The following is a 24,632-nucleotide window of genomic DNA, read 5'->3' as shown; positions in this document are numbered from 1 at the left end:
AGACTGTAACAATAAAACACTGAGTGTATTCAATTGAACAAGGGTGTGTTTTCCAGCTTGTGAGAAGAAAAATGTGTTTATTTTTCTTTCAGAATTACTTAGTCTGACTTTGCAGCCCCTATGACTTGAATTGTTATGTAAGAATAGCTGCTTTCATTTAACTAAAAATAATCACACAAAAATGAGACAATGTTGGAGAGAATTGGTTTTGTCTGTGCTGCTTTCAAGTGATCCAGTCAGAAATCCAGCCTAGTGTCACGCTACAGCATGCCGCTCTGCTAGAGCAGTGGTTCCTAAATAAAGTCTGCTAAAGTTCAGGAAAGTTAAGGTGTGCCCTGGGATTTTGTGACAACCATACATTGTTACTGTATATACAATTTTACAAAAAGTCATAACAGTATTTTTTATTTACTATATCAGTACAGAACGATAGAATGATAGAACGAAAATTCACTCAATATCTACTGACCCCTGTGCTGATGTGAGGTTCACAAAACACACAGTACAATTGAAGTGAATGGTGACCAGTTTTAAAATGTAAAAAATAAACAAAAACAACAACAACAAAATGTCTCCATGCTGCTCGCGTGGTGTAATCCAAGTGTCCGTACGCTGCGACATTAAAATCTGACCCAAAAAGACGCCATTTACACCATGTTTTTAGCCTAGATGTCAACTGCAGCCTCTCAGACCGGAGCCGCGTGCACACACCTGAAGTGGTACTTGTATATCTCACTTGGACCAGAGCCTGTGTACCAGTGAAGCTTGAGTGAATTTTAATTTTTTGGTGAACTATCGCATAAGAAAATTTTCTTCAAAAACCTTCCATCAAAGTAAACTCCAGTTTTGATTATTGCTAACTTGACCACAGTAACAAGCTAAAGTGAGTCAGCGTCACTCTTTTCCTTGCCTGAAAAGTGAAACGTATGTGATGTTCTGGCTTGTTTATAACACACTTTGGGGTGATAGATACCAGGCTGCAATATCACTGGGTTGGACGCCTCAGGGATGATGGTACGGCGTCCATTGCTGTCTACTACAGTGTCTTCTGATAGGACCACTAGGAGTTGCCATGGTCTGAAATGTTCAAATCTTACACATAGGTGATTTAAGCAGAATAGAGACCAGAAGTTTCCAAAAGTTTTTATGAGCATAATGATAAAATGTAAACTGAGTGTGTCTTCCAGGTATGGCCTGGGCAAGGAGGAGGCAGAGTCCTTCGTTCTCTGTGACACCATCGGCTCCACTGGTAACCATCAGTGGAGGACAGAAGGGTTTCGAGTCGTGGGCGACAATGAGAAGCCCCTCCTCCTGCAGTCACTATGGAAACCCAGAGAAGGGCTGGCGAGACGGTTCGAAATCCAGAGGAGAAGCTTGGTAGAGGAGAAGACATCCAAAGACAAAGACACCATTACAGCCGGTACAGTGTCTGACTGTGGCCTCGGGGTGCACATTTCACAGTGTGCCACATCCTAACTCAGGGTGTCTGCATGTCCTGGAGTCGAAGATTTTACCATTAAATGAAACATTGCCAGTATTAAAACCAGTTTTAGAGTTCTCACAGTGAAAATGTGGTTTGTTGGCACGCTGTTTTTCCAGTGAAAATCAGCCAAGCCACACAGACCAAACTATATTTTAATAGGTCTACAATTTCTTGTTTTCTTTTCTTTTCAATTTCTGTTACAAATTTGGACTTTTATTCTTGAAAGAAACTTTAAATTTAATGAACACTGCAGACACCCTGTGATTTAATTAAACTTCTTCCACTGACACACCCTCTCTTTAACACTTAATTGTTTTAACATAACACTATAAAAGCTTTATAGAGCAAAATATTGTATCCACTTATATTCACAAAGCATGATGAAGCAAAAAATACCCAGAACTTTCCATAAATGTTGGACACAAACACTTTATGGCACCGTAAATGTGCAGGGTGGACCACTTTCTGTCATTTCTACTGGAGTCTCGAGCTGTGGTTGACACAGCTGTGGTCGTGGTGTAAAGAGTGCGTCCTGTTTTGTATTTTGCTTTTATGAATGACGCAGCTTGTGATAGCCTTCTATCAGTGTCAGCTTGTGGATGCCTGCCTGCTCCGTGGGTGAACTTTTTTTTTTTTTTTCATTTCCATGAGCTCTGTCTTTCTTTCCACTGAGGTCTGTTTCCTGTGTGGGGCTTCTCCGTGTTGACTCTGGCATAAACACACCATGTACAAATGACTGAACATATACAGGCTCACACACACTTCTCACCTTGCTGCAGGAAAAAAAATGGGTGTTGCCCTATCACTAAATTCCATTACCCCTGTGCTTAATGTATTTATATTAGAGCATGTATTAACAATGAATGTATGTATTATGTATGTATTAAGTATGTGGTATTAAGTTTATATTAGCTTGAATTGAGAAAAATGATCAAATAAATAAAATACTGCCTATAAAACTAAAACAATATTTATATAGAGCATAATATACAGAATATGGAATATATTCAAAAACATTTTTGGACTGATCCCTCAAAAGCGCCTAACAAATACATGTAATGGAGGCAGAATCTTTAAATCTGAAATAAGAAAAAGGATCAAATATACAGAAAATACTGCCTACAATAAAGCTAACGAAATAAAAACAACCTGCACAGGTTGATGCAAAGGTTTCATAGGCTGATATACAGATATACAGATATACAGTAGCTGTGATAGGCCAATATCACGCTGATAATATTAGTTAACCAATATATCGTTGGGCTCTAACAAAAAATGAATGAATAAATAAATAAAATAAAAATGAAAACAAGCTGCATTATGTTATGTAAATAAAAAAGTTTTCATAGACCGATATAGCTGCAATTAGCCAATATCGGGCCGATAGTATCAACCCATATATTGGTCATGCACTGACCAAAGAAAAAAAAAAATAGATTATAAAAATAAAATAAAAATGATGTGGATTATGTTATGTAACAAAAAAGTTTTCATAGTTAGTTTTCATAGCTGTGATGGGCTAATATCAGGCCATTAATATTGATTGATCAATATCTTCATGCTTTAGCTAAAAAACAAAAATAAAAACAATCTGCATTATGTTATATAAGAAGAAAGTCATAGATCGATATAGCTGTGATGAACCAATATCCAGCTGTTAATACTGATCAACTGATATATTGGTCAGGCTCAAACAAAATAAATAAAAACAACAACAATGACAACAACAACAACAACAACGACAACAAAACAACTTGCATTATGTTATGTAACAAAAAAAAAAGTTTTCATAGACAGATATAGCTGTGATGGGCTGACATCAGGCTGTTAAAATTGATCAACCGATATATTAATCAGGCTCTAACTAAAAAAAATAAAAACAAAAAATGAAAACAATCTGCATTATGTTATGTAACAAAAAAAGTCTTTATATCTGTCAGTATTGGATAAAATGCATGCCAGTACCGATATAGACAAGTATAGCTGTGATGAATCAGTATCAGGGTGATAATATCAGTTGACTGACATATTGGTCAGGCTAACAGAATATATAAATAAAAACAACCTGCATTATGTTGTATCACAAAAAAGTTTTTATATATGGGATAACATACATGCTGGTACCGTTATAGACAGATATAGCTGTGATTGGCCAATATTGCGCTGACAATATCAGCTGACCGATATTTTGATCAGTCTTTTTATAACAGTTCAATTTGCACATATTTTAAAAGCAGAGTTCAATGTAATTCCCAACAGTGTTATTTTTTTTGGTTCATACCCTGTTAGGTATCAATGCTCAGGCCCGAAAGCTGCAGAAGAGCCGCTCCAGAGTGACCTCCACCCTCCTCGAGAGGACCATGGGGCGCAGCCACAAACTCTGGAGGAGCAAAAGTGAGATGGACCTCTTAGATTCTGAGACAGAGACCAGACAGGACACAGATAATGATAAATGCCATCAGGATCGGAGCGAGAGCCTGAATCAGATTTCAGTGCAGACTCACGAGCGCCCCAAACCAACCCAAGAACAGAGTCACATTCACAGCCTCGCGGTTCCCTCCGAGGGGGACGGCGAGTCGCAGGCCAAAACAGAGACCCTCTGTCCGCCGCGGGCGAGGGGCGAGCGGGAAGGAGAGGAGTCAGAGAGGGAGGAGACGGAGAGCAGCGACGATAACACCACACAGTACTCCATTCACCCTCCTCACGACTGTCCGTACCTGCTGCTGCTGCAGGGCTGCAGCCTCACACAGGTATCTCATTCACACACACACAGTCTGGTTAAATCATCACTCTGATTAAGAACTGTGTTAGAAATACTTTGGTCTTTCATAGAGAGTTGTAGGTACAACCCTGTGTCCACACAAACCTGCAAGAAACATCCAATCACAGAGCTTTGATTTCTGTTATATGTGCCTCTGATGTAGAAGCTCAAGATAACAGATTTAATCAATGGTGTTTGGACTCAGCAAATATGGGGATGTGCTTTCTTCTAAATTGTAACAATGAAGTATTGTACTGAATTTGCTGCTGCCAAAGGAGGAACAAAGGGTGGGTAAAACACAAAACTTTGCCACAGGGCACCAGGGTTCAGTTCCTGTATGAGGCAAACAGTCAGTGTTGATTGATATTAAGAAGTAATTCTTTTTAGTTGCCAAAATCAACCCAAACTGTGACCATCGCCTGAACTGTTACTCAGCGAGCTTCATTTTTAAAGTCTAACCAGACATGTATAGTAACATGTGACAGTATGCATATACTACTAACCTGACTGCAGAGGGAGAGCATGTGTACTTTTAAAAACGTGACACTGACATGGTGAACCGATGGCTCTTGGAAGCTGTGTTCGGTCCTGGTCCAACTGTGTTCAATGAGAGACGGCTAAGCCTGGCTCTGTTGCCCACGGTGTAAGCACAGATCCCTCACCAGAAATCAGAGCTCTAGAAGCAGACAATCTCCCAGCTTTCTTTGCTAAAACTAGGTGGAAACAATAAACTTTGTATGGGTCTGTAACCTTTCCCAAAACCAAAAACACCCAAAGTATAGGGCTAAACAGTGTGTTCATCTGCTCAAACATAACCTTCAACTATTAGCAAGGCCTGCTAACTAGCGTACTACCTACAGTAGTGTAACGTCTGAGCTTGGTTGGAGCCCACCAAAGAGCCAAGGGTCATCTAGCCTGGGAATCAATCTGGGGATCCCTCGTAACACACGCAGCTGTGTTATCCATTCAGGTAAAAAGCCAGGCCCTTTAGCAGGCCCTAGCGAGCGGTCATGCAGCTGTTTTCGTGTGTTACAATGGCAACTGAGCGTTACTTCCAAGGTCGAGGATCAAGGAACAGCATAATTTGTTGCCGAGTGCTTTCCCACTGTGTAGTAGCCACTCCTGGATGCTATCACAGTTAATGCTAATGGCCAACATTAAAAGCTCTGTCTTGCTCTTTATCAGATTTAGAAAGTTCAGACTCCGACAACCCTGGCCAATTATTTTTTTTTTGCCAAACACATCAGATAGTTCTCATTCTAAAAGCCTTTTCTCTTGTTACATTGTGAAAAAACAAAAAGGTAAGCTGAGTGACCAAACCAGGACATGCTCAAATACTGAAACTGTTATCTTACATTTTCCTGTGTCATACTCACAGGCCTAACTAGCTCTGCCCTGCAATACTGCATGTCTTCTACATGGATCATCGTCTCACACAGATCACTCCCATGCTGACTGATTTTACAGATCTTTACAAAATATTCACATGTGCATTCTGTTACATTCAATCTGATCAGTGGATTAACTACTGTGTTCTACCCTTTACTCATTGTAAAATTCTTCAGAACTGTGGCTTTGACACCATGTTTTCTCAGTGTAAACAGACAGAGGGGAGACTCATTGTGTGGCGGGTCAGTGAACTGTAGGTAGAAAAACGGTGTGTGTCAAAACACTGATCAGGAAACAGAAAAAGACAGCCCTGGCACTGCTTCCTGGCTGATTACACATGGTTTTAACTGTGGCACAGCCACACACAGAGGCTAATCCTCACACACTGCTGTGGTTCTGACTCTGCGTCACAGTTGTTTTCCCAAAAGGCCCTTTATAAGAGAATAATCATCTACCACGAGAAATACTATTATGAGCAAGGTTTAGGGAGTTTATCTGTGAATTAATTCAGCTGGTTAAATCTGTCGCGTTGGAAAAGACAGGCATCACAAGGGCAATGTCAAACATAATAATCCCTGCACATTGTGCTGCCACTCACGGTGGTTAATAAAACATTGTTTGCCTAATCAGGCTCGGATCAAGACTATTATTCTAATACCTCCACATGATCAGTCTGCTTTCACTGAGAGACTGTTGTTATGTAGCTGCTGGTGGAAGTAATAAATCTCTAATTTCCTACTTTGTCACAGACTGATGTAAGAAAATAGCGATTCACCTTCAGTTTAAGTTTTGTAATACATGATGCACAACAAGTGATACACCAACAACTCACTGAATCATTTGCAGTGGTGGCAGAGTTGCTCTTTTGATTAAAGGTGGAGTAAGCAGTTCTGGACATAGACAGTTGCTTACTCAGCAATCAACTATCTTTCTCCAGAATCACTTATTCCACCTTTAAGTCAAGTATCAATACCACAATTCAAAAACATTTCATTACAAGTAAAAGTCATGCATTTCACAATTTACGTGAGAATCAAAAGTGAAAATAAAAGCAAAAGTAAGAACTCATTGTGCAAGTTTGCACTTTTTAAAAGGTTTATTATTACATACTTTATATTAGTATATTAGACTGGACAGAACGGGAGGAGGTGGGAGAGGGGGCGAAGATATCGCCAATCGCAGATGGATGGGCTGACGATGATCATTTGGAAAATTTTAAAATATCGCCCAATTCTAGAATGTAGGCTACTTGGTTGCTTTACACCACCGTTTGTTTGGAACTGAAGGAAAACAGAGGAGATGTAAGGTGGTTAAATAGTAAAAGCAAAGACAAAGACAAGAATACCACATTCAAGAACATATCAATAGAGAATCAAAAGAGGTTACAGTACTGAACACAATGAGTTTGAAAATATCCACTCCATTGTTGTAGATCATTTGCTTACTTGTCATTTTTCTCTGCACTTAGGATTTCGTCATCTACCTACTCGCTGGGCAAAACGTTGTCTTTGGTCGACAAAGTGATCATGAAGATGGGTCAAAGCCCGATGTCCCTCTCTTTGCTGATGACATCTTTCCGAGACACTGCTGTTTCCATCGCAACAGTGTTGGCAGCCCCACCATGCTCTGCCCTTGTCAGAACAGCATGGTCACGAGGAATGGTGAAGCGCTGGCAAAAGAAGTGCAACTCAACCCTGGTGATGTCATCGGGTTGGGACAGCGCTACCTGTTTCTTTTCAAGGATCCCTTAGCTCTGGCATACAAGGTAAGAGTGACATACAGGAGTAACAGTAAGGTGACAACAGAGTGAGATCTTTGTTCCTTGTCCCTTGGTTTTAAACATAAAAATACTTATAAGTCATGTTTTATGATTCTTGTTTCTTTCTTGGATGTAAAGGACATGAACAATGCTGCTCCTGAGTCCAGCATGACTGCTGTCCCCTGGATGCTGGGTCAAACCACTTCTGCTGCTGCAACAAACCATACTGGAGAAATGATCTTCTGTAACACCTGCATCACAACCTGCACGGACCTCCAGGACTCAAGCAGCAAACTGTCCCAAAACAGAGGCCCACCCTTTTTAAAATCACCTGAGGGACGCGGCATGATTCTGAAATACGAGACTGAGGATGAGAATTGTATTGTCAAGGAGATCGTTGCAACAGGAAGTAGCAGCGTCAAAGACAAACCACCGCTGACTGCTGCATTTTTGCTGTGCCTGTGTATTCAATATTCATCCACGTGTCTTCATACCTCAGACCTGCGTAGGCTGCTGTTGCTTATTGCAAGTGGAGTTCAGAGTGCCATGTGGGTGAGTTGTGGGAAGAAACATAAATTGGGAGATCTGCTTGTATTTTAGGATTTCCCTTTCACACTAGAACTGTCCTGGATCTGCTGAAATTCAGTGGGTGCAAAGGGCGATGCCATGTTCTTGTTCTGTCAGCCTGTTATTTTGGAAATGCAATGTTTAAATATGAACTTACAGAGTTACGTTTACTAGTAACTGACAATTAGCATGCCCTGTTATTTAAATAACTGTCAGCCAGCTTGTTAGTCCTGAGAGATTTTTCTCCCTTCCTCAATAAAAGAAATCTCTAAAATTAACAACTCAGTGTAGAGAAAATAGAGCTAGTGTATATTGTTTTTTTGTTTTTTTTAGTGCCTGCAGGTACACTGCTTGCTTGCATGTTAGTGTTTAGCTCAACACTAGCACTAGTTTACCAGGAAGCATTTCTTAGGGTCTTTTGCTCCCAGGGTGCCAAGTTCCCAAGGTCCTATGTTCCCAGTGTCTTATGCTCCCATAGAGGGCCCTATGTTCTGCTAATCCCCAACCCTAACCCATTATGTGCTATATAGAGCTGGGGAACATATAGGGACATAGGACAATGGGAACTTGGGACTTTGGGACCATGGACCATGGGGACATGGAAATGAGCCTGTCCTTTGAGTAGTCACTACATCACCAAGTTTCTAGAACCACATAGTTTGTGATGCACATGTACTTATTGCTGTGCCACTTTCTAGTGTGACCAAGCCTTTAAGGCCTGAAGTCCAGTATTTTCATCTGTTCTTCAGGCTTGTCGATGGGCCACAAATTAACTAACACACAACAAACCTGGGACAAGACAGTGTCTCTAAGATTATGAAATATCTTGATTCAATACCACAGTTGTTATTCTTACCTTCTTGTCATTTTTTACTTTATGTTTTCTCCTAAACATCTGTAATTTTGTAAAGATGATGGTTGTTTCTATGATATTATTACTACATTTTGATGTCCTCATTGTGGAGCCTGTGTTTGTTGTCATGCAGGAGCACACCAAGGACCTTGCTGCAGTTCAGCCTGAAGTGTAAGCACATAATACTGTTCCTCTTCAGCAATCGGTTATATCACAGTTCACAGACCACACTGCAGATCTCCTCTCATGTATTGCAGTCTTGATGGTGAAGGCTCAAACCCAGAGGACTTCCAGCTTCTCAGCCTGCATGAGGTGATTTCAGGACTGCGCCCGCTGGTGGTGTGGATGTCCAACAGCCTGGAGCTGCTGCACTTCATCCAGTTCCAGCTGCCTCTTATTCTGGAGTGGAGAACCCGAAAAGAACAGGGACAGGAAGATAAGGAAGAACAAGAAGAAGAGGTGGAAAACTTGGGTCAGTGTGACCGTATGAAAACTTAAAGCTGAACTAAGTATCTTTTTTAAGTGGAATGTCACCTGCTTTACGGTTGCAAAATGTAGAGGGTTGAAAGCTAAGAGTTTAAAAGTACAATAAGCAGGATTTTTAGTTTAAAACATTGAAAAATAAATGAAAACTATAAACAGAGATATGAAAGAGTAATGGTTTGATGTTATGTCAAAGACATCTGTGTATTGTACTTGCCACAGCCCATCTTGTCTCATATTAACACTTTGTACTTCAAAAGGCAATGGTGAGTCCCTGTAGCATCCAACATGGGTTTTAGCTCCTAGTACCCTGGGGCTGACCCCACCGTAACCCCCGCTCGCTCTACTCTTTCTCCTCACTGTCTCAAGCGCATCCTGTCCCCGCTTGTCGTGTCCTCGTCATTCCTGGAGTCAGAGCCTGGTCCTAGCCGCTGTAAATCGTGTCTGTACCATATTTCATGTCATCAAACTGTCCTCTGCTGGTCTCTGAGGCTGTGTTCTGTCCCAGTCCAGCCGTGTTCACTAGGAGCCTTTTGAGCCCGGTTCTGTTGCCCACTTGCCCACATGGGCCCAGTTCCAAAGTTCCTGTGCCTGCGATGTGAACACTCTCCCGATGCTCTGATCTACGGGGAGAGACACTAATATTTTTCAGCACCAAGCCCTTGTATTTGGAAGCCAAAGTACATTTTTGTGGCCCAAATGTAAACTTAAAAAACAAAAGGCAATTTAACAGAACTTGTTTTGTCCCCATGAACTGTGATGAGTTGTGGGCTTTTGGGGGAAAATGGCGGGACACACCATAGTACATTACATTCTTAGATGTGTCATATTCTAACTACGTAAACTCCTGTTTCTATTTGCTCCTTTGTTTTCATTGCATGAGAGTGAGTTTCGTTGTTGTTTTGTTTTCTGCAAGCTGGCTTTTGTGTTTTTGGTACTTCTGTCGGGACTGTATTAGCAGATTGAGTAGGCTTAGTAAACCCAGACTTAAGTAGACCCAACATGGGCCCTGATAGATCACAGGGCAATTGTTACTGTTGAACCCTGTGCCAGCTGCACAGTTAATTGAGCTAATGGCAGCTAGAGTAAGCAACAGTCAGCATTTACTGTGGTGTTGTGCTGCCCCCATTTGACTGGAGTATGATTTTAACCAGCTCTAACAGATTCTTACATATTACACTTTTTAATGTTACCTGCGAAAAAAAGGACATTTAACTGATGACATATTAGGTATTTCTGAGCATCTCACTTGCAAAAAGTATGAAGGTGAAACTAAAACATACATTCAATATGTCACTGGAGCATAACTTCACCTGTATCATTTATTGAAACACCGTATGTTTGTGTGTGATTTTCAGCACTGTTGGAGCTTCGTCTGTCCTGTGTCCGTTCAGCCAGTGAGGAGACGATGGCTGTCCTGGAGGAGGTCATCATGCTCGCCTTCCAGCAGTGTGTGTACTACATCACCAAGGTGAGAGGAAGACCAAGCACACAGCTGTAGCACAGTCAGAATTTAAATAGAGCTCCAGCACTTTCGTAGGAAGGTCAAGTATGGCTTAAATATATTTGTACTCCAGAACATCTACCTGATCTGACCCAACAAGGCACTTTTCTTGGCCAAAGGAGCTCTTTCTGTTCCTCTTACAGATGATGATGATGTGTAGGTTAAGAAAGGAAAATAATCAGAGGCAGCCCTGGAATAAAGAGCCCTGTTAACCACGCTGACAGCTTTCTAATAGAGCAACCAGCCACACCACCAGACCACACTGGGGGCTTTATGACATGGGAGAGAGACAGGACACCATGGGCCTTTGTGTGTGTGTGTGTGTGTGTGTGGGTGTGTGTGTGTGTGTGTGTGTGTGTGTGTGTGTGTGTGTGTGTGTGTGTGTGTGTGTACTGGGGGAGGATGAAGCCCTGGATTCCCGAGTGCGGCCAAGGAAGCTTTACATTGCATCCTATAATATTTCATCTGACAGAATGGAGCAGAAGATGTGTTGAAGAGCCAAAGTCTTTCCTGTGTAAAATACTGAAAGACGAGGTTTCATCTGACCTGTGACAATAAACCAGATGATTACATGTAGTGTCAGAGCAGTCACTGTTAAACCAAACCAGAAGTGACTCAACTTCAACTCTTCAGAGCTGCTCTCATCACTCACTTTACCAGACACAACAAACAGCTGTTTTTACCAAAAAAAACCCCAGCAGCATCAAACAACAGACAAATAAAATTAGCACCTAGCTTGAAGCATTTCGCAGCTACAGACACAGACAGGACAGGAGTTGTTGACCAAACAATGATTAAAAAAAAAAGTGAATATTGGATTTACATGTGTTCAGTGGTCAGAAATACAACTAAAAAAATGCTGATGTGGCTAATGTCTGCTCCATATATAATTATTAAGGGTGGGATCAAGTCATGTGAGTTGTTAGTCTGATTGATTTACAAACCTTAAGAGATTCTTACATTCTCTTATTGTAAAAATCTTTGTCATGGCCTAAATCTTCAGCTCAGCATCTGTTCCTCTGAATTTTGCTGGTGGGTAGGCTTGAGGCAAGCTGCCCAATTTTCTGCGAAAAATAGAGACAGATTTAAGACAGATTTTGTTTTATAGTAAAGCTTGCATAAACTTTTTAAATAATATAATTTTAAATCTTCACACCTGGGAAAAAAATAAAGTTTTTATGTTTTTGTTAAATTGAATCTAAAGTCATTAAATTTGTGAGTCCACACCTCAGATAATCACGTTAGCCATAACAATTAATATGTCAATAATGGTTGTACAAGTTGTTCCACTGCCTCCAAGTGGCCATAAAATGTACAAATATTCCTTTAAATTAATTTGATTCCAATAATGCCTAATTTCCACTGCATCGTACAGCTTGGCTTGGCTCAACTTGGAACTCACTTTGAACCATTCTTTTTGACTTTTCACCGGCAAAAGTTATGGATAACCTGGTGTCTGTAACTTTTTTTGGCATCCCCCTCGGTCGAGGTTCCAAGTGAGCTGAGCTGATATGCTGCAGATCACTGAGCGGCCAGACTGAATCATGGGTAGTGCGACAGACAACTGCAGTCGATTGTTGTCTCCGCTCTGATGGAGAATCATCTTAAACTGCTGAGCAACCACATCCCGATAAATCAAAAGCATCATCCCTTCAACATCCTCTTTTGTTCCTGCGTTTGTGTCACATTGAAGGTGATCCACAGCAGTTAACGCAGCATCGCTATGACGATCAACTAAAAATCCCGCCTACATTAAGGTGGTACTATCAAAATCGAGAACAGTACCTGGTATCAAAAGTGAGGTGAGTCGAGTACCATGGAGTGGCTCTTAACACTGGTGAACTTTCCTCCATCCCTGCATTACCTCATCACCACCACAATAAGAAAATTAATTTTTGGTCTGAGGAGAGGTTTAATGACACAGGATATCTGGGTAATGAAGTCTTTTCACATGTTGCCAATTAAGGCTCCCTGTCTGCGATGATAAATAGCATGAGTCTGAATGCTGTATTTGATTGTGAAAAGTTTGTCTCATTCTGTACTCTCACAGAGTTTGACTTGGAAGAAGAGTAGATGGTCTTTCATTGTAACCACAGTGCTCAGTTTCACTGAAGCACCACACCCAGTACATGGAATTGTGCCGGGAAAGTTTCAGACAAATTTCCAGTGGAGCTGTGTGGGTGTGGATAAAAAACACTCTCCAAAAAATTCTAATGAGGAGATGGTCTATTTACGTTCATACAATGACATCCGAACTGGAACTCTGTTAGGTGAGCTGCACGTCCAGTCAGACTCTCCTCCCTTCCACTGACCTGCTCCAAACCAGCAAGACCCAGAGCCAGGGAAAGGAAGCCCCGTCAAGCTTTGAGCCACATCAGAGATAGCATTAGCACAGCGCTGGTCCAACGGGCAGCCAAGCCGAGGTCTCACATGTCCTGCCAGTTGGGATTCAAACGGACTTTGTGCTTGATGCTCCTGCTCTGAGGTCTCCTCTCTTCCAGTTTCCCTACAGGATGGACGTCAGTGATATGACATTGGCTCTGTAAAGAGGAAACTATAGGAATCCCTCAGTAGTTGCTGTCCTGTAAGTTTTTAGACGGCACATTTTCTGCTCAGTCAGAGCAGGAGGATGTGGTTATCTAACTACCTGCCTCAGACAGCATTTATTTCTCTCAGCAAGTCTGCCTGATGAACCAAATGACTTCCAGATGTGGTTTGTCAGTAAATCCATAAATAATACAGAATTGTAACACAGTGTGCTCATGCTGTTTCAACTTGCAGGATCTCATTTAAATTTGAGGTTTAATTAGCATGTGGCGTTATGGTCTGAATTCCCTTGTCATGACAACTTATGAGTTGACAGATTTGCACCCCGGGACATGGGCAGGTACCAGGTTTAGTACAACCTTCTTATAACTGCCTTCTTATAATAGCTCAATTAAAGTAAGCTTTTATTTCAATTTCTAGAAAAATGGTTTGAAGAAACCAAAATTACGGATATCCACACATATTAAACAAAAGTTTGGTCCAGAATCATGTTATATCTCATTTATCTAGAGTCGAATAAAACTTGCTCATTAGAGGTAATTTGGTATCCTTCCCCTGGCAATTATGGTTTTTTCTATTACTGTAGGTATTATGATGATTTGAAGAGCTTTTCAAATGGAAACCCCCACTCAGTCATTAGAAAAAGCAGCCAAATTACAATCTGTACAGCAGCACTTCCACTCTATTGTCTTCAAAGTTGTGTTACATGAGTGTCAAAGTAAACGAGATAGAGGACCCAAAATGCAGACCACTAGGGAGAACCAGTTCAAAAGTATTTAATAAAGTGAACAAAGGAACAAAGGCTTACAAAAACACAGGAGAGTAAAATTCGGAGTCCAAAGAAACAAAAGAATCCACAAGAGGGAAAAACTCAAGAACAGTCCACGAAAAATGATACAAGGTCCAAACACAGGAAGGCAAAACAGGAGACGGCAGGATGACACACATGGGCAACAACAAACTGACCATGAAACAGAGAAACATAGGGAACAAAGAACTAATAAGACACAGGTGAACAGGACAGGTGAAACAAATCAAAAAGAGCGGGAAAAGGACAAAGACAGGATGTAAAGATAAAACACATGAGATAAAACAGGAAGAAAAATCAAACCATGACAAGTTGAAAAGTTCTTCAGCTTATATCTTTTCATCCATTGATATTCTCTCGTCTCTCTTTGTAATATTCAGATTTTTTCCGCTAACACCTCGAATTCCGTGTGATCGACTTTCATTTCTCGTCCAGATTCCTCATGGTGAGCAACTGTAAAGTACACAAAATACTGCTGTCTCCACAGTGTTTTCCACCTGTAGTCACTGCTGCCTCACAGAAAGAAGATCCTGAGTTCAAATCCCCTTTCTGTGTGGAGTTTGTATGTCGTTCTCCTGTCTTTGTGGGTTTTCTCCTCTCACAGTTCAAAAACATGCCCGTAGGTGTTGATCTGAGCATGAATGGTTGTCTGTCTGTATGTGTCAGCCCTGCAGTGAACTGGGTGTACCCCACCTCTCCCCCAGTGTCAGCTGGGATAGGCTCCAGCCCCCCAGCGACCCTTCAAGAATAAGTGGTTACGGACAATGAGTGAATATTTGGGATCCTATTGAATCAGGCCCTAAGAAGAACTTGCTCAACCAAAAGTCTTTGATAGTCTCTCCAACAATCACCAGCTGTGGTTTGGTTGAAAATAAATGCTTTAATTCACCGTGTTCGATGTGAAAATACCGTGGCTCTCCTCCTCTCTGATGCCTGACCTCCCTCTCGCTTTTCTCAGCCTCACATCTCTCCTGTCTCCGTGTTCATCGCTCCCGAGTCAGAGTCCTGATCAGAGCCGTTGTACATCAGCTACAGTACTCCCTGTTGCCAAACTGGTCCCAGTTCAGCCGTGCTCACTCAGAAGCTGCTGAGTCCGGTTCAGTTTGCCACAGTGTAAACATAAATTTTCCCTTTAAAATTGCCTGTAGATGTTCTCTCAGGGTTGACATTGTTCACTGTATAGTAATAGTTCACTCCTGATTTCATCAGGAAAAGGTTGTTGAATTTCCTGCACTGAAAGGCATTCTGTAATGGCCACCCACCTTGACGTGGTCAGCTGGTCGCAGGCACGACAGACTCAGGTTGCCTAGAACGATTGATTTGATTGGCAGAAGAGAGTCAGCACATGAATGTTTCATTTAAATTTAATGACAATCCATCAGTTATTTCAGTCTGGACCAAAGTGGTGGACTGACTGGCATTACCATATAGAACAAAAGCCATAAAGTATATGAAAACACAGTATTGGTAAATATGGAAAGATGGAGGGAGGAGTTTTGTTGTTTTCTCACCAAAAGAGATCTTTTCCTTTTATTTAAGTTCTTTCAGTGTGAATGGGGAGCTCTACAAAAACAGCACAGGGACGCACAACATTTTCAGATTCAACTGGCCCAGTGTGGACACGGTCTGAGTTTTTCTTGCCAGTTAATCCAGGCGCGTCGTGTCATCCATCATGACTGTCACTTCACAGCGAACTCACGTCCACTTCTCTTCTGAACTGACAGGCCAGAGTTTGTGAGGAATGTGGTGAAGTCACCAAGTCAAGCTGGATAAGGCCTGATGATTTACTGCAGTATCTCTCCTTTCACTTCACCACTGCACTGAACTGACATGATGATTTATGTCAGTGTTCACTGCAGTGTAGAGGTTTGTGCAGGGGAGGTTTGAATGATCCAGGTTGTAAACAAGGCAGATGTACATACAGGACGGTGTTAGGGCCAAGCACATGAAATGAGAGGAAGAATTTTTAAATTTTGCATTTTAAGAATAAAGTTGAAATATTGAAAGTGAGTCAAAATGTGAAGAATTATGTCAAACTGTTGAATTATTAGTACTAAAGTTGGGTACCGTTCATTTGAACTGATAAAGTACCAATACTGGTAAATGGACTTGTACTGGTACCCAACTTTTTTTGGGTATTTCACTCTCTAAAAAAAGCAATTTAAGTTGTAAAATATGAGTCTAAAATTCTCAATGTTTAATTTGCAGTTACAACATGTTATATAGAGCATTGTACACAACACACAACATGAAGTCCCTCCTATGTGATATCCTCCTGCAGTGCTTGCTTACTTTACTATTTCCTAAGTAGTAGTACTAGTAGCACTAAATAGCATGTTGTTATAGGATTTCAGAGGCAGCCAGTGGTTAACGCTATTAAAAATGCTAAGTTAATGTAAACCAAGACAAGGGAAAAAAAGCCCAGTTATCTCAAACAACAACTTATAAAACAAGGTAATTAATCACCTGAAGTTGTCAGTTAAGTTGTTGGTGACTCACTTAAAGTTTTGTTGTCCAGTAAGGGTTGAGTTACACTCAACGCTGGCTGCAGGCATGCTAACGTTAGCTGCAGCTACTGTGTGTGTCTTTGCTTTCAGGCTATAAAAAGTGGTGAACTCTTTAGTTTGAGATAAACTGCGTTTTGTGTTTGGTTACATGTGTTGCCCTCACCAGATTTGCATTTCGCATTTCAAATATTGCAGCGAGTGTTGCCTGCATCAAGTTTTGAAAAGTTGAACTGCCGGCTGCGGCTGGCTGTTGCTGTGGCTCACAGTGACTCGCTGCAGGGTTACTGTTGCTCTCTCTTTTTCTCTTTACTCTTTATTACTCTCTCATCCAGTTGTGCTCCCAGGTGATGCCAGGCACAGATACTGAAAGTTTGACTTTACTCTTGACGGTGACTTTATTCCTGACATTTCAACTTTTTCTTTAATTAAAAAAAAAGAAAGGAAAAAAGTCCTACTCTGATGCCAAATATTATTTCTTCTTATTATCATAATTTGGTTTGATTTTACTTTGACCTTATTGTCATCATTTCAACTTTATTCTCAACATTGACTTTATTGTCAAGACACTAAAATAAATACATAAATAAATCTTCCTCTGTTGCTTAGCACTAATACTGAATGTTCAAGTTTACTCTCAACATTTCTGTCTTCTCACCGTTTTGACTATTTTGAGAACATTTTGACTTTATTTTCAAAATGCAAAAAAAAAGGGAAAAAAAATCCTCTGATGAAACCAACAAGACAGAAAGTGGCACCAAACGCTACTATGTTCAGAGTAAAATCAAATCTAAGTCCAAACATGTTTGTAAATCCGTTTATTTTTGGAGTATTTCATATTCCTCCATCTGATGTTTAAGGGAAATTGCTGCAGGATGGAAAACAAAAGGCGCCACTGGTGAGTCCAGGACAGACGCACTTTAACAGGCTTGTGGGCAGACTGTGTGTTTACTTGTCCATCAAATGCAATGAATGCACAAATAAGCGAGCAACACAGAATACACAAGTTTTGACTCTGGCATACTACATGCCATGGATGCATGTGGTAATCCCAGCATGAATGAATCCTCTCTGGCTTGGCTCCGCTGAGCGATATTTTCCAACCAGAAACAAGATTATTTGGCTTCACGTTCACCCATTTCCATTGTCTCATGTGCGATGGGAGCCGTGGCTGCTCTGTTCTACTGTTCATGTTCAGCCTGCGTGCCCTGGCTGCGGGGCCTTACAGTAAATGTAAAATGATCTGCTCGGGGTGGATTCCTCCAGAACTCTTCACTCAGCAGGCCTGTCGCAGCGCCATGCCAAGCCCACATGAGCCATATTCAGCTTTTTAGGAATGTGGATCCACGGCTGGCGCTGGCCTCGGAAGCTTGGTGGGTGTAAGAGTGAGATCGGAGGGGAAGGGGGATGTCTGTGGACAATTAGCCCGAACAAAGCTGTCCTTGTCCGGGCTCGCTGCGAAGAGCAGTGAGGACCTTTGGCTTAGAAGGAGGAAATGTTTCAACCTCTGTTTCTCTAATTTCTGCTGATTTCTCCGTCTGATCTTAAATCAGATGTGTCGTAGTGTGAGAAACTCAGAGAGAAAGATGTGCACATGCTATTTGGGTGGTCTGAAATCTGGGTTAGAGGGTTACATGCTTTAGTTTACCCCAGCGATCAGAGCATCCACCGCACAACGTTAACTTTTCCAACCTCAAACTGACCCACAGGAATTGTCAACAATCTCCAGCTCCACATGGATGAATCACTCTCATACTGAGCCGCACGCTTTCACACTCTTTATCCAACCAATTATGTCTTATCAGGTCCTCTACCCCATCCTGCCGCACCTTCTCGACTGCAACCCGTTCAGGGAGAGGAGCCCCGATCTGCAGGGGACTGGCAAGCGTGCTCGGGTCCTGGGCGGCGGTGGACTGCAAGTCCCCGGTGAGATCCAGCATCTCGTGGAGGTTCTCACCGACACCTGGAGACTGCTGTCAGACTGTCGGCTCCACCCGGAGATTTCCTCACAGCTTATTGGCTACCTCTTCTATTTCATCAACGCATCACTCTTCAACTCACTCATGGAAAGAGGTACCAGTGCAGGAGTGTAGAGTGTGGTAGCTAGCTGGTACACAGAAGGTTATACAGGCCTACCATCACTGGAGGATAGACAGACAGACTGAAAGTTTGGAAATGGAATATTCTTGAATTTGAAGACACTTGAAGACAATCTTTTAATATTTGAAATGAAGTGAGCTCTTTACACAAAGCATTAAATAATCATAATCAAAACATGCAATCATAGTTTATATGAACAGCTGGTAAAAATAAATAAAGTGACAGTATATGCTGGTTTAAATTTTTCTGGGAGCTTTTTCTCTTGTTTATGTACCTTCAAAATGCTTGAATTTTACTCTTATAAAGCTGTATGAACCGTGATGACAAAACCAGCAGACAGAGGGATTGTACAAAGTACTGACATTTTTTGGAAAATAAAAAATAAATACAATTTTAACCATTTCAAGGTTAGCAATATACTTGAATTTGAACACGCTTGTTGAAAAATACTTGATTTACAACATAATCTGGTGTTTAACTGACACAATCACTCATGTAAACTGATCTTAATGATCTAAACATTCAGTAACTGGTAAAATAAATAAAGTGACTGTACACGCTAACAGAGTTTTTTGGATAAAGTTTTTGGTTCAGTTACCTTGAAATTGCTTGAATTTTACTCATGTAAAGCTCTGTGAACCCTGAAGACAAACAGACAGTCATGTTTGACTGTGACTGCCCTGCCCTCTAGTGGCTGTCAGGAGGCGTAGCAGTGTCCTCAGAACCTACAGTAATTCTAACACAGCTGAGCTGCGAGGACTGACGCATGCAGCGCATTTAAATGACAAATATTTCTGCTGCAGAACCGAAAAAGATAACTAAAGAAAAGAACTAAATAAAAGACACCAGCAATGTTTTAGTCCGTCTCTCTGCTTTCTGGCTTCACTAACCATATAGTACTCAGCCACAGGACTATTCATTCTGTCTGAAGACATAAATCTTTCAAGACCTTCTTCAGACTGAAACCAATGACACTGCAATTACATGGTGAGCGTAAACCTCACAACCACCACGATGCCACTTGTTGCTATGTTGATGGAGGTCTACGGCACTGAGGTATAAGCTGTGCTGGGGAGGAACTTGAAAGCACTACCACTTATCTTTAGTTTGGTTATTTAAAGTTACTTAGAAAACATAGCTGAAAAATAAAAAGTCGCAAATTTGACACTGAACATAATATACATAATACAAAATAAGTCACATGAAAGCTAAAATGCCACTTAATTGAATTTATTGCAAAACATGCTCACTTGTTCAAAGGTAATATAAAAAACAAAAACCTCACTATTCATGCTTTCCATTCATTTTCATTCATTCAACCTTTATTTCAACATTGAGATAGAGTCCTCATTTACAATGTAGCTGAGTGAAACAATACGACAAAAGATCCTAAACACAGAGAGACTTACATAAAAGTGCCAACAAGAAGTTAAAAAAAAAACAATAAAAAACACAATTTTAAGAATAAATGAAAACCTCAATAATGAATAAAAACAATCAAAATTCAAGGCGTATGAGTCGACTAAAACAGTAACACCTGGAAGTATAATGTGATACAGTTAAAGATTTAAATGAAAAAGATAAAAATGAAATTGTTCTGCATGTTGTTCCATGCTGCTGATGCACAGTATGAAAAAATATTTATACCACGGCCATCAGTCAGAAGAGAAAAGAAGCAATGGTAAAATAATAAGAAAAAATCATCGCTTTCCTTATGGCCTAAAGTTGTTTGTAGTTTCAGTACAAGTGGCCAAAGAGTAATGTAACTATGTGAATAAGTATGCAAATATGAATGTAGTTAAACTACCAGCAAGCTGCTGCAAACTGTAGTTCAACTACTAGTTTAAATACATGTCCAATCTGCATTACCTATTTTTCATACAAAGGCAGATGATGTCAGTGTATGAAACACCACGCAGAAACATGCAAAGACAAATAAAAAAAAGACTATTGTTGCTGTTTTTCTAAGAGTAAATGAAGAAAGAAGTGATTTTAAAGGGGATGTTCTCCTGGTGTGTTCACAGGCTCAGAGCCAGGGTTCTACCAGTGGTCCAGAGGCGTTCGCATGCGGGCCAACCTTGACTTGCTCCTGGACTGGGCCCACGCTGCTGGGCTGGGAGAACTGGCCTTGGAGCACACACACACTCTCTCGTCAGCTATCAATCTGCTCGCTACACCTAGAAAGAATTTACTGCAGGTAAAACACACACACACACACACACACACACACACACACACACACACACTGAGTATCATTTTTCATCCACTCTGCAGAAATCCCTAAATCCTCAGCCTGTTATGTCTCAGGTGATTATTTATAGAAGAATAAATCCTGGTCTGCTGAATGAGGAACGTGTGTGTGTGTGTGTGTGTGTGTGTGTGTGTGTGTGTGTGTGTGTGTGTGTGTTTGTACTAGTTTATATTACATATTTCATAAAATATGTACAATATAGATAGAAACATTGCATTCATTTTTGAAAGATGTATAGTGAATAATACATGATTAATAAAAACTGTAATTTTTAAATAAAATAATACCTTTTTTAAACTTAAAAAAATACACTTATTTAAAAAAATGTGTGAGTAGATGTTATATGTATTTACAAAATAATTATGGAAAATAATACAGTGATTTAAAGGTTCATTCCAGGCCTGTGCTGCCTTCAGGTCCAGTCCTGCAGACAAGAAAAAACAGCAGCAGAGCAAGCTAGCAGTGGGTAGTCACAAAATAAACAAATCTGAAGATAATTTTTTAAAATTATTTATCTAATTGTGGCTGTTTAGTGTAACTTCACCCCCCGGTCTGAGCCTAACTTCACCCACTGGAAAATTTCAGAAGGAAAAAAAAACTAAAAATGTGGGGAAGGGGGTGAGGGAGGGGTGCAAGGACAGGCTGAAGAGGAATGTCTGCTGGGAAGGAGATGGTGGATGTGTGAGACAGGAGTTGCTCAGTGAAGTGGGCTGCCCACCTCTTTTTTTTTTTAATATAAATTTCATGATATTAATTACTCACTAATGGTCAACTCTGTCAGCTCTTGCCTTGCAAAGCTCAGGATGATTTCAAACAGCAGATGTTCAACCAATGAAAAGCAGATCTCTAAGTGTTGAAGTGTGCAGTACCTCTTTACCAAAGGCTTTGTCAGTGTTGTTCATGTGAAATACCAAATTAAGCAAGACTTAAACTTAAAATAAAAGGATAGATTAAAGACTAGATAGGTTACTTTTGGTTTGTCTTTTCTATTACAAAAATGTATTTGCATAACTGAAAACTAATAAGCTGTCTTTGTGTGCATGCGTGTGTGTATGTGTGTGTGTGTGTCTAGGCATCTTGGGTGTCCTTGCGGTCTGACTACCCTGCCCTGAGTCCGGCCCAGCTGAACCACCTGCTGAGTCTTTACAGCCCGGCGTCTCCGTGCAGACACACATGGACTCCATCTGTCCATGAGCAGGCTGCAGCTCACACAACTGGTCAGGCACTGGTCAACACACTGGTCAGACATTATTCTCACCTTAATTCTTAATGCTTATGATGAATGATATATGGCTCTTCCTTCCTCAGCTGATATCCTGGAGAGTTTTGACACCCATCATCCTCTGGTGCTGCCAGATGGGGGTTACCAGTTCCAACTGGGGAGGGAGGTAACAGATTCAGCCCTGGAGGTAGAGCTGGACAAGCTGAAAGAATTCATTTCCACGCTTTCAGACTCACAGCCCAGTGAGGTCACAGCAACAGAGGAGCAAAAGGTACAGAACATGTCATGCCTTTTGATTTTCACATGCTACAGGAAGCAGATATACTGAACAATGTAGTCTGAGTAATACTGAAAAAAGACAAGAAATATGACGTATTTGGCCACAGTGGCAAAGCTGGCATATTGATTAAGACTGGGCGCCATAAGGGCTGATGGGAACCTGGAAAAAGAAAACATTTCTGAATAAATCACAATAAAAACACATGAGTTTCACATGTGCAAAGTCACATATGAAACATGTTCTCTGCATATGGGAAACATGCAGTTTTGGAGGTGTAATATGTGAAACCCATGTATATATTCCCACGGGAAACATGAATTTCTCATGTGCAAAATCACAAAATCACATGTGTTGCTGCTTTCCAGTGTTATAAAGTCCCACTGTTCTGGCGTTTGCATATTATATCATGAACATTTTCATGGTATAATATGTACATTCCTGAGTGCAACACATGCCACATGTGGTAACATGTTTCCTACATACATGTGGCCACATGTGGGAAACATGGGAAATGTGTGTTTTGTTCTATAGGAGCTGCTTCTCCTTCCTGTTTTGAGAACCTAGCACAGGTGTTTCTGCCACTCATCACTCCCCCAGAGACCTTATAAACATGTCTAACTGTGAGCAGCTACAGGCTAAATACACCTAAATTATAACATGCTACATGTTAACATTCTCACAGTGACAATGCTAACATGCTAATATTTAGCATGTATCATAGTTAGAATCTTCATAATCATACTTCAGTGTGTTAGCATGCTAACATTTGCTAATTGGCACTGAACACAAAGTACAGCTGTGGTTAGTGCAGGGGTCAGGTCATGTGGCTCTCCAGTAGCTCCCTGTGGCTTTGACAAAAAATTGAAAAAAGTGAAGAGTTGAAGCTCTGGAAAGATTATTTATTCCTTTTCTTTTGCCAAAAGTTGCCCTTTTGAGAGTAAAGGTTGCATGTTAGTGCAAGTGCAGTTTTGCTTCGATCTTGCTGATTTGGATTTGACGGTCACAGCTTTCAGCCAAGAAATAGTTTAGTCTTTGAACTTCGGTTTCTGTGAAGAATAAACAAGAGATGATGATGATGAGCCATGCTTTTTAAACTTTCAGTGGTCCAAAGATAGCTCTTTAGCTTTAGCTTGTAGTTTCATGTTGAACGGTTTCATCTTACTCTTACCAAGAAAGCAAGGAACAAGCTATTAGTCCACCAATTTAGCATCGCTCATTCATTCGCAATGGACAGTTTGTTAAAAGTAGTGAAAACAAAGCAGCAGAATATTGTCTTTTTTATTCCATTCACTCTTCTTTCTTTTTCACAACCAACATTACACAAAGCAACTTGACCACTAGTTTGGTTTATGATTCAGATGTGTTCTGCTAGTAGCGGCTAATGCAGCCTCAAGCTGCTAACCAGAAGCGATGATGAAGAGCGGGCTACACAGGTCTGGTTTCTAAATCCACATCCCCAGATTATGTTTCAGTTTCTAATTTGTAGTCTTCAATCCTACGCTGACTCAAGTGACTTCACTTGAGGCAATTTATCAAAAAACGATTTATACAACTTTATTCAACACTATTAAACACACTATGACTATCAAATGTGGTTTTGACTGAATGATCCTAATTGTTCTGATGCTATTTAACTTTCAGGATGGTACCATTCCCATGGAGGCTAAACTGACCAAGACTGACATCCTTCCAAAGGCCAGTCTGAAAACCTTGGCTACATCTCCAGTTAAGATGGTCGTATCTCAGGCTACTGTCCATGACCACCCGTCCCCTTCTACTACCTCTGGTGGCATACCCCCATCACCCCCATCTCCACCCTCTCCTTCCTCCACCCAGTACCTGGATGAGTTCAGCTCCTGCGGTGCCCTCCTTTTGTCCCAGAAGCTCAGAAATCTGGAGCTGCAGACCAGAGCGACTGAGAACAGCGAGATGAGGAGGTCAGCTCTGGACCCCTCCTGTCTCCTCACCCCACCCAACACCCCCCACATCGTACATCCTGTTGACTTGGATAAGGCCTACCAGGATAAATGGGTGAAAGGTGACAGTGAGACGCTCCCCTGGTCCTCTGGTGTAGATGATGAAGGTACAGTACAGAAACACCTTACCATTCATGTTTTTGGT

The 24,632-nt window shown here is 41.0% G+C and overlaps 1 protein-coding gene across 1 annotated transcript in view; it reads left to right on the top strand.

Moving 5' to 3' along the window:
• Positions 1–24,632, top strand: part of radil2b (Ras association and DIL domains 2b) — a 32,634-nt gene that overhangs the window by 5,522 nt on the left and 2,480 nt on the right. Inside the window, exons 4-15 of the mRNA XM_084741263.1 lie at positions 1,188–1,420; positions 3,773–4,233; positions 7,102–7,398; positions 7,531–7,944; positions 8,946–8,983; positions 9,070–9,284; positions 10,654–10,766; positions 18,464–18,731; positions 20,783–20,955; positions 22,082–22,226; positions 22,318–22,502; positions 24,153–24,594. Of these exons, the coding sequence (XP_084597389.1) occupies positions 1,188–1,420; positions 3,773–4,233; positions 7,102–7,398; positions 7,531–7,944; positions 8,946–8,983; positions 9,070–9,284; positions 10,654–10,766; positions 18,464–18,731; positions 20,783–20,955; positions 22,082–22,226; positions 22,318–22,502; positions 24,153–24,594 (2,984 nt within the window). The remainder of the gene's footprint in view (positions 1–1,187; positions 1,421–3,772; positions 4,234–7,101; positions 7,399–7,530; positions 7,945–8,945; positions 8,984–9,069; positions 9,285–10,653; positions 10,767–18,463; positions 18,732–20,782; positions 20,956–22,081; positions 22,227–22,317; positions 22,503–24,152; positions 24,595–24,632) is intronic.

Source organism: Lutjanus erythropterus, chromosome 17 (genome assembly GCF_056507025.1).
Source record: "Lutjanus erythropterus isolate fLutEry1 chromosome 17, fLutEry1.hap2, whole genome shotgun sequence".
NCBI classification, from domain to species: domain Eukaryota; kingdom Metazoa; phylum Chordata; class Actinopteri; order Lutjaniformes; family Lutjanidae; genus Lutjanus; species Lutjanus erythropterus.
This window is presented reverse-complemented; position numbering and strand designations above follow the sequence as displayed.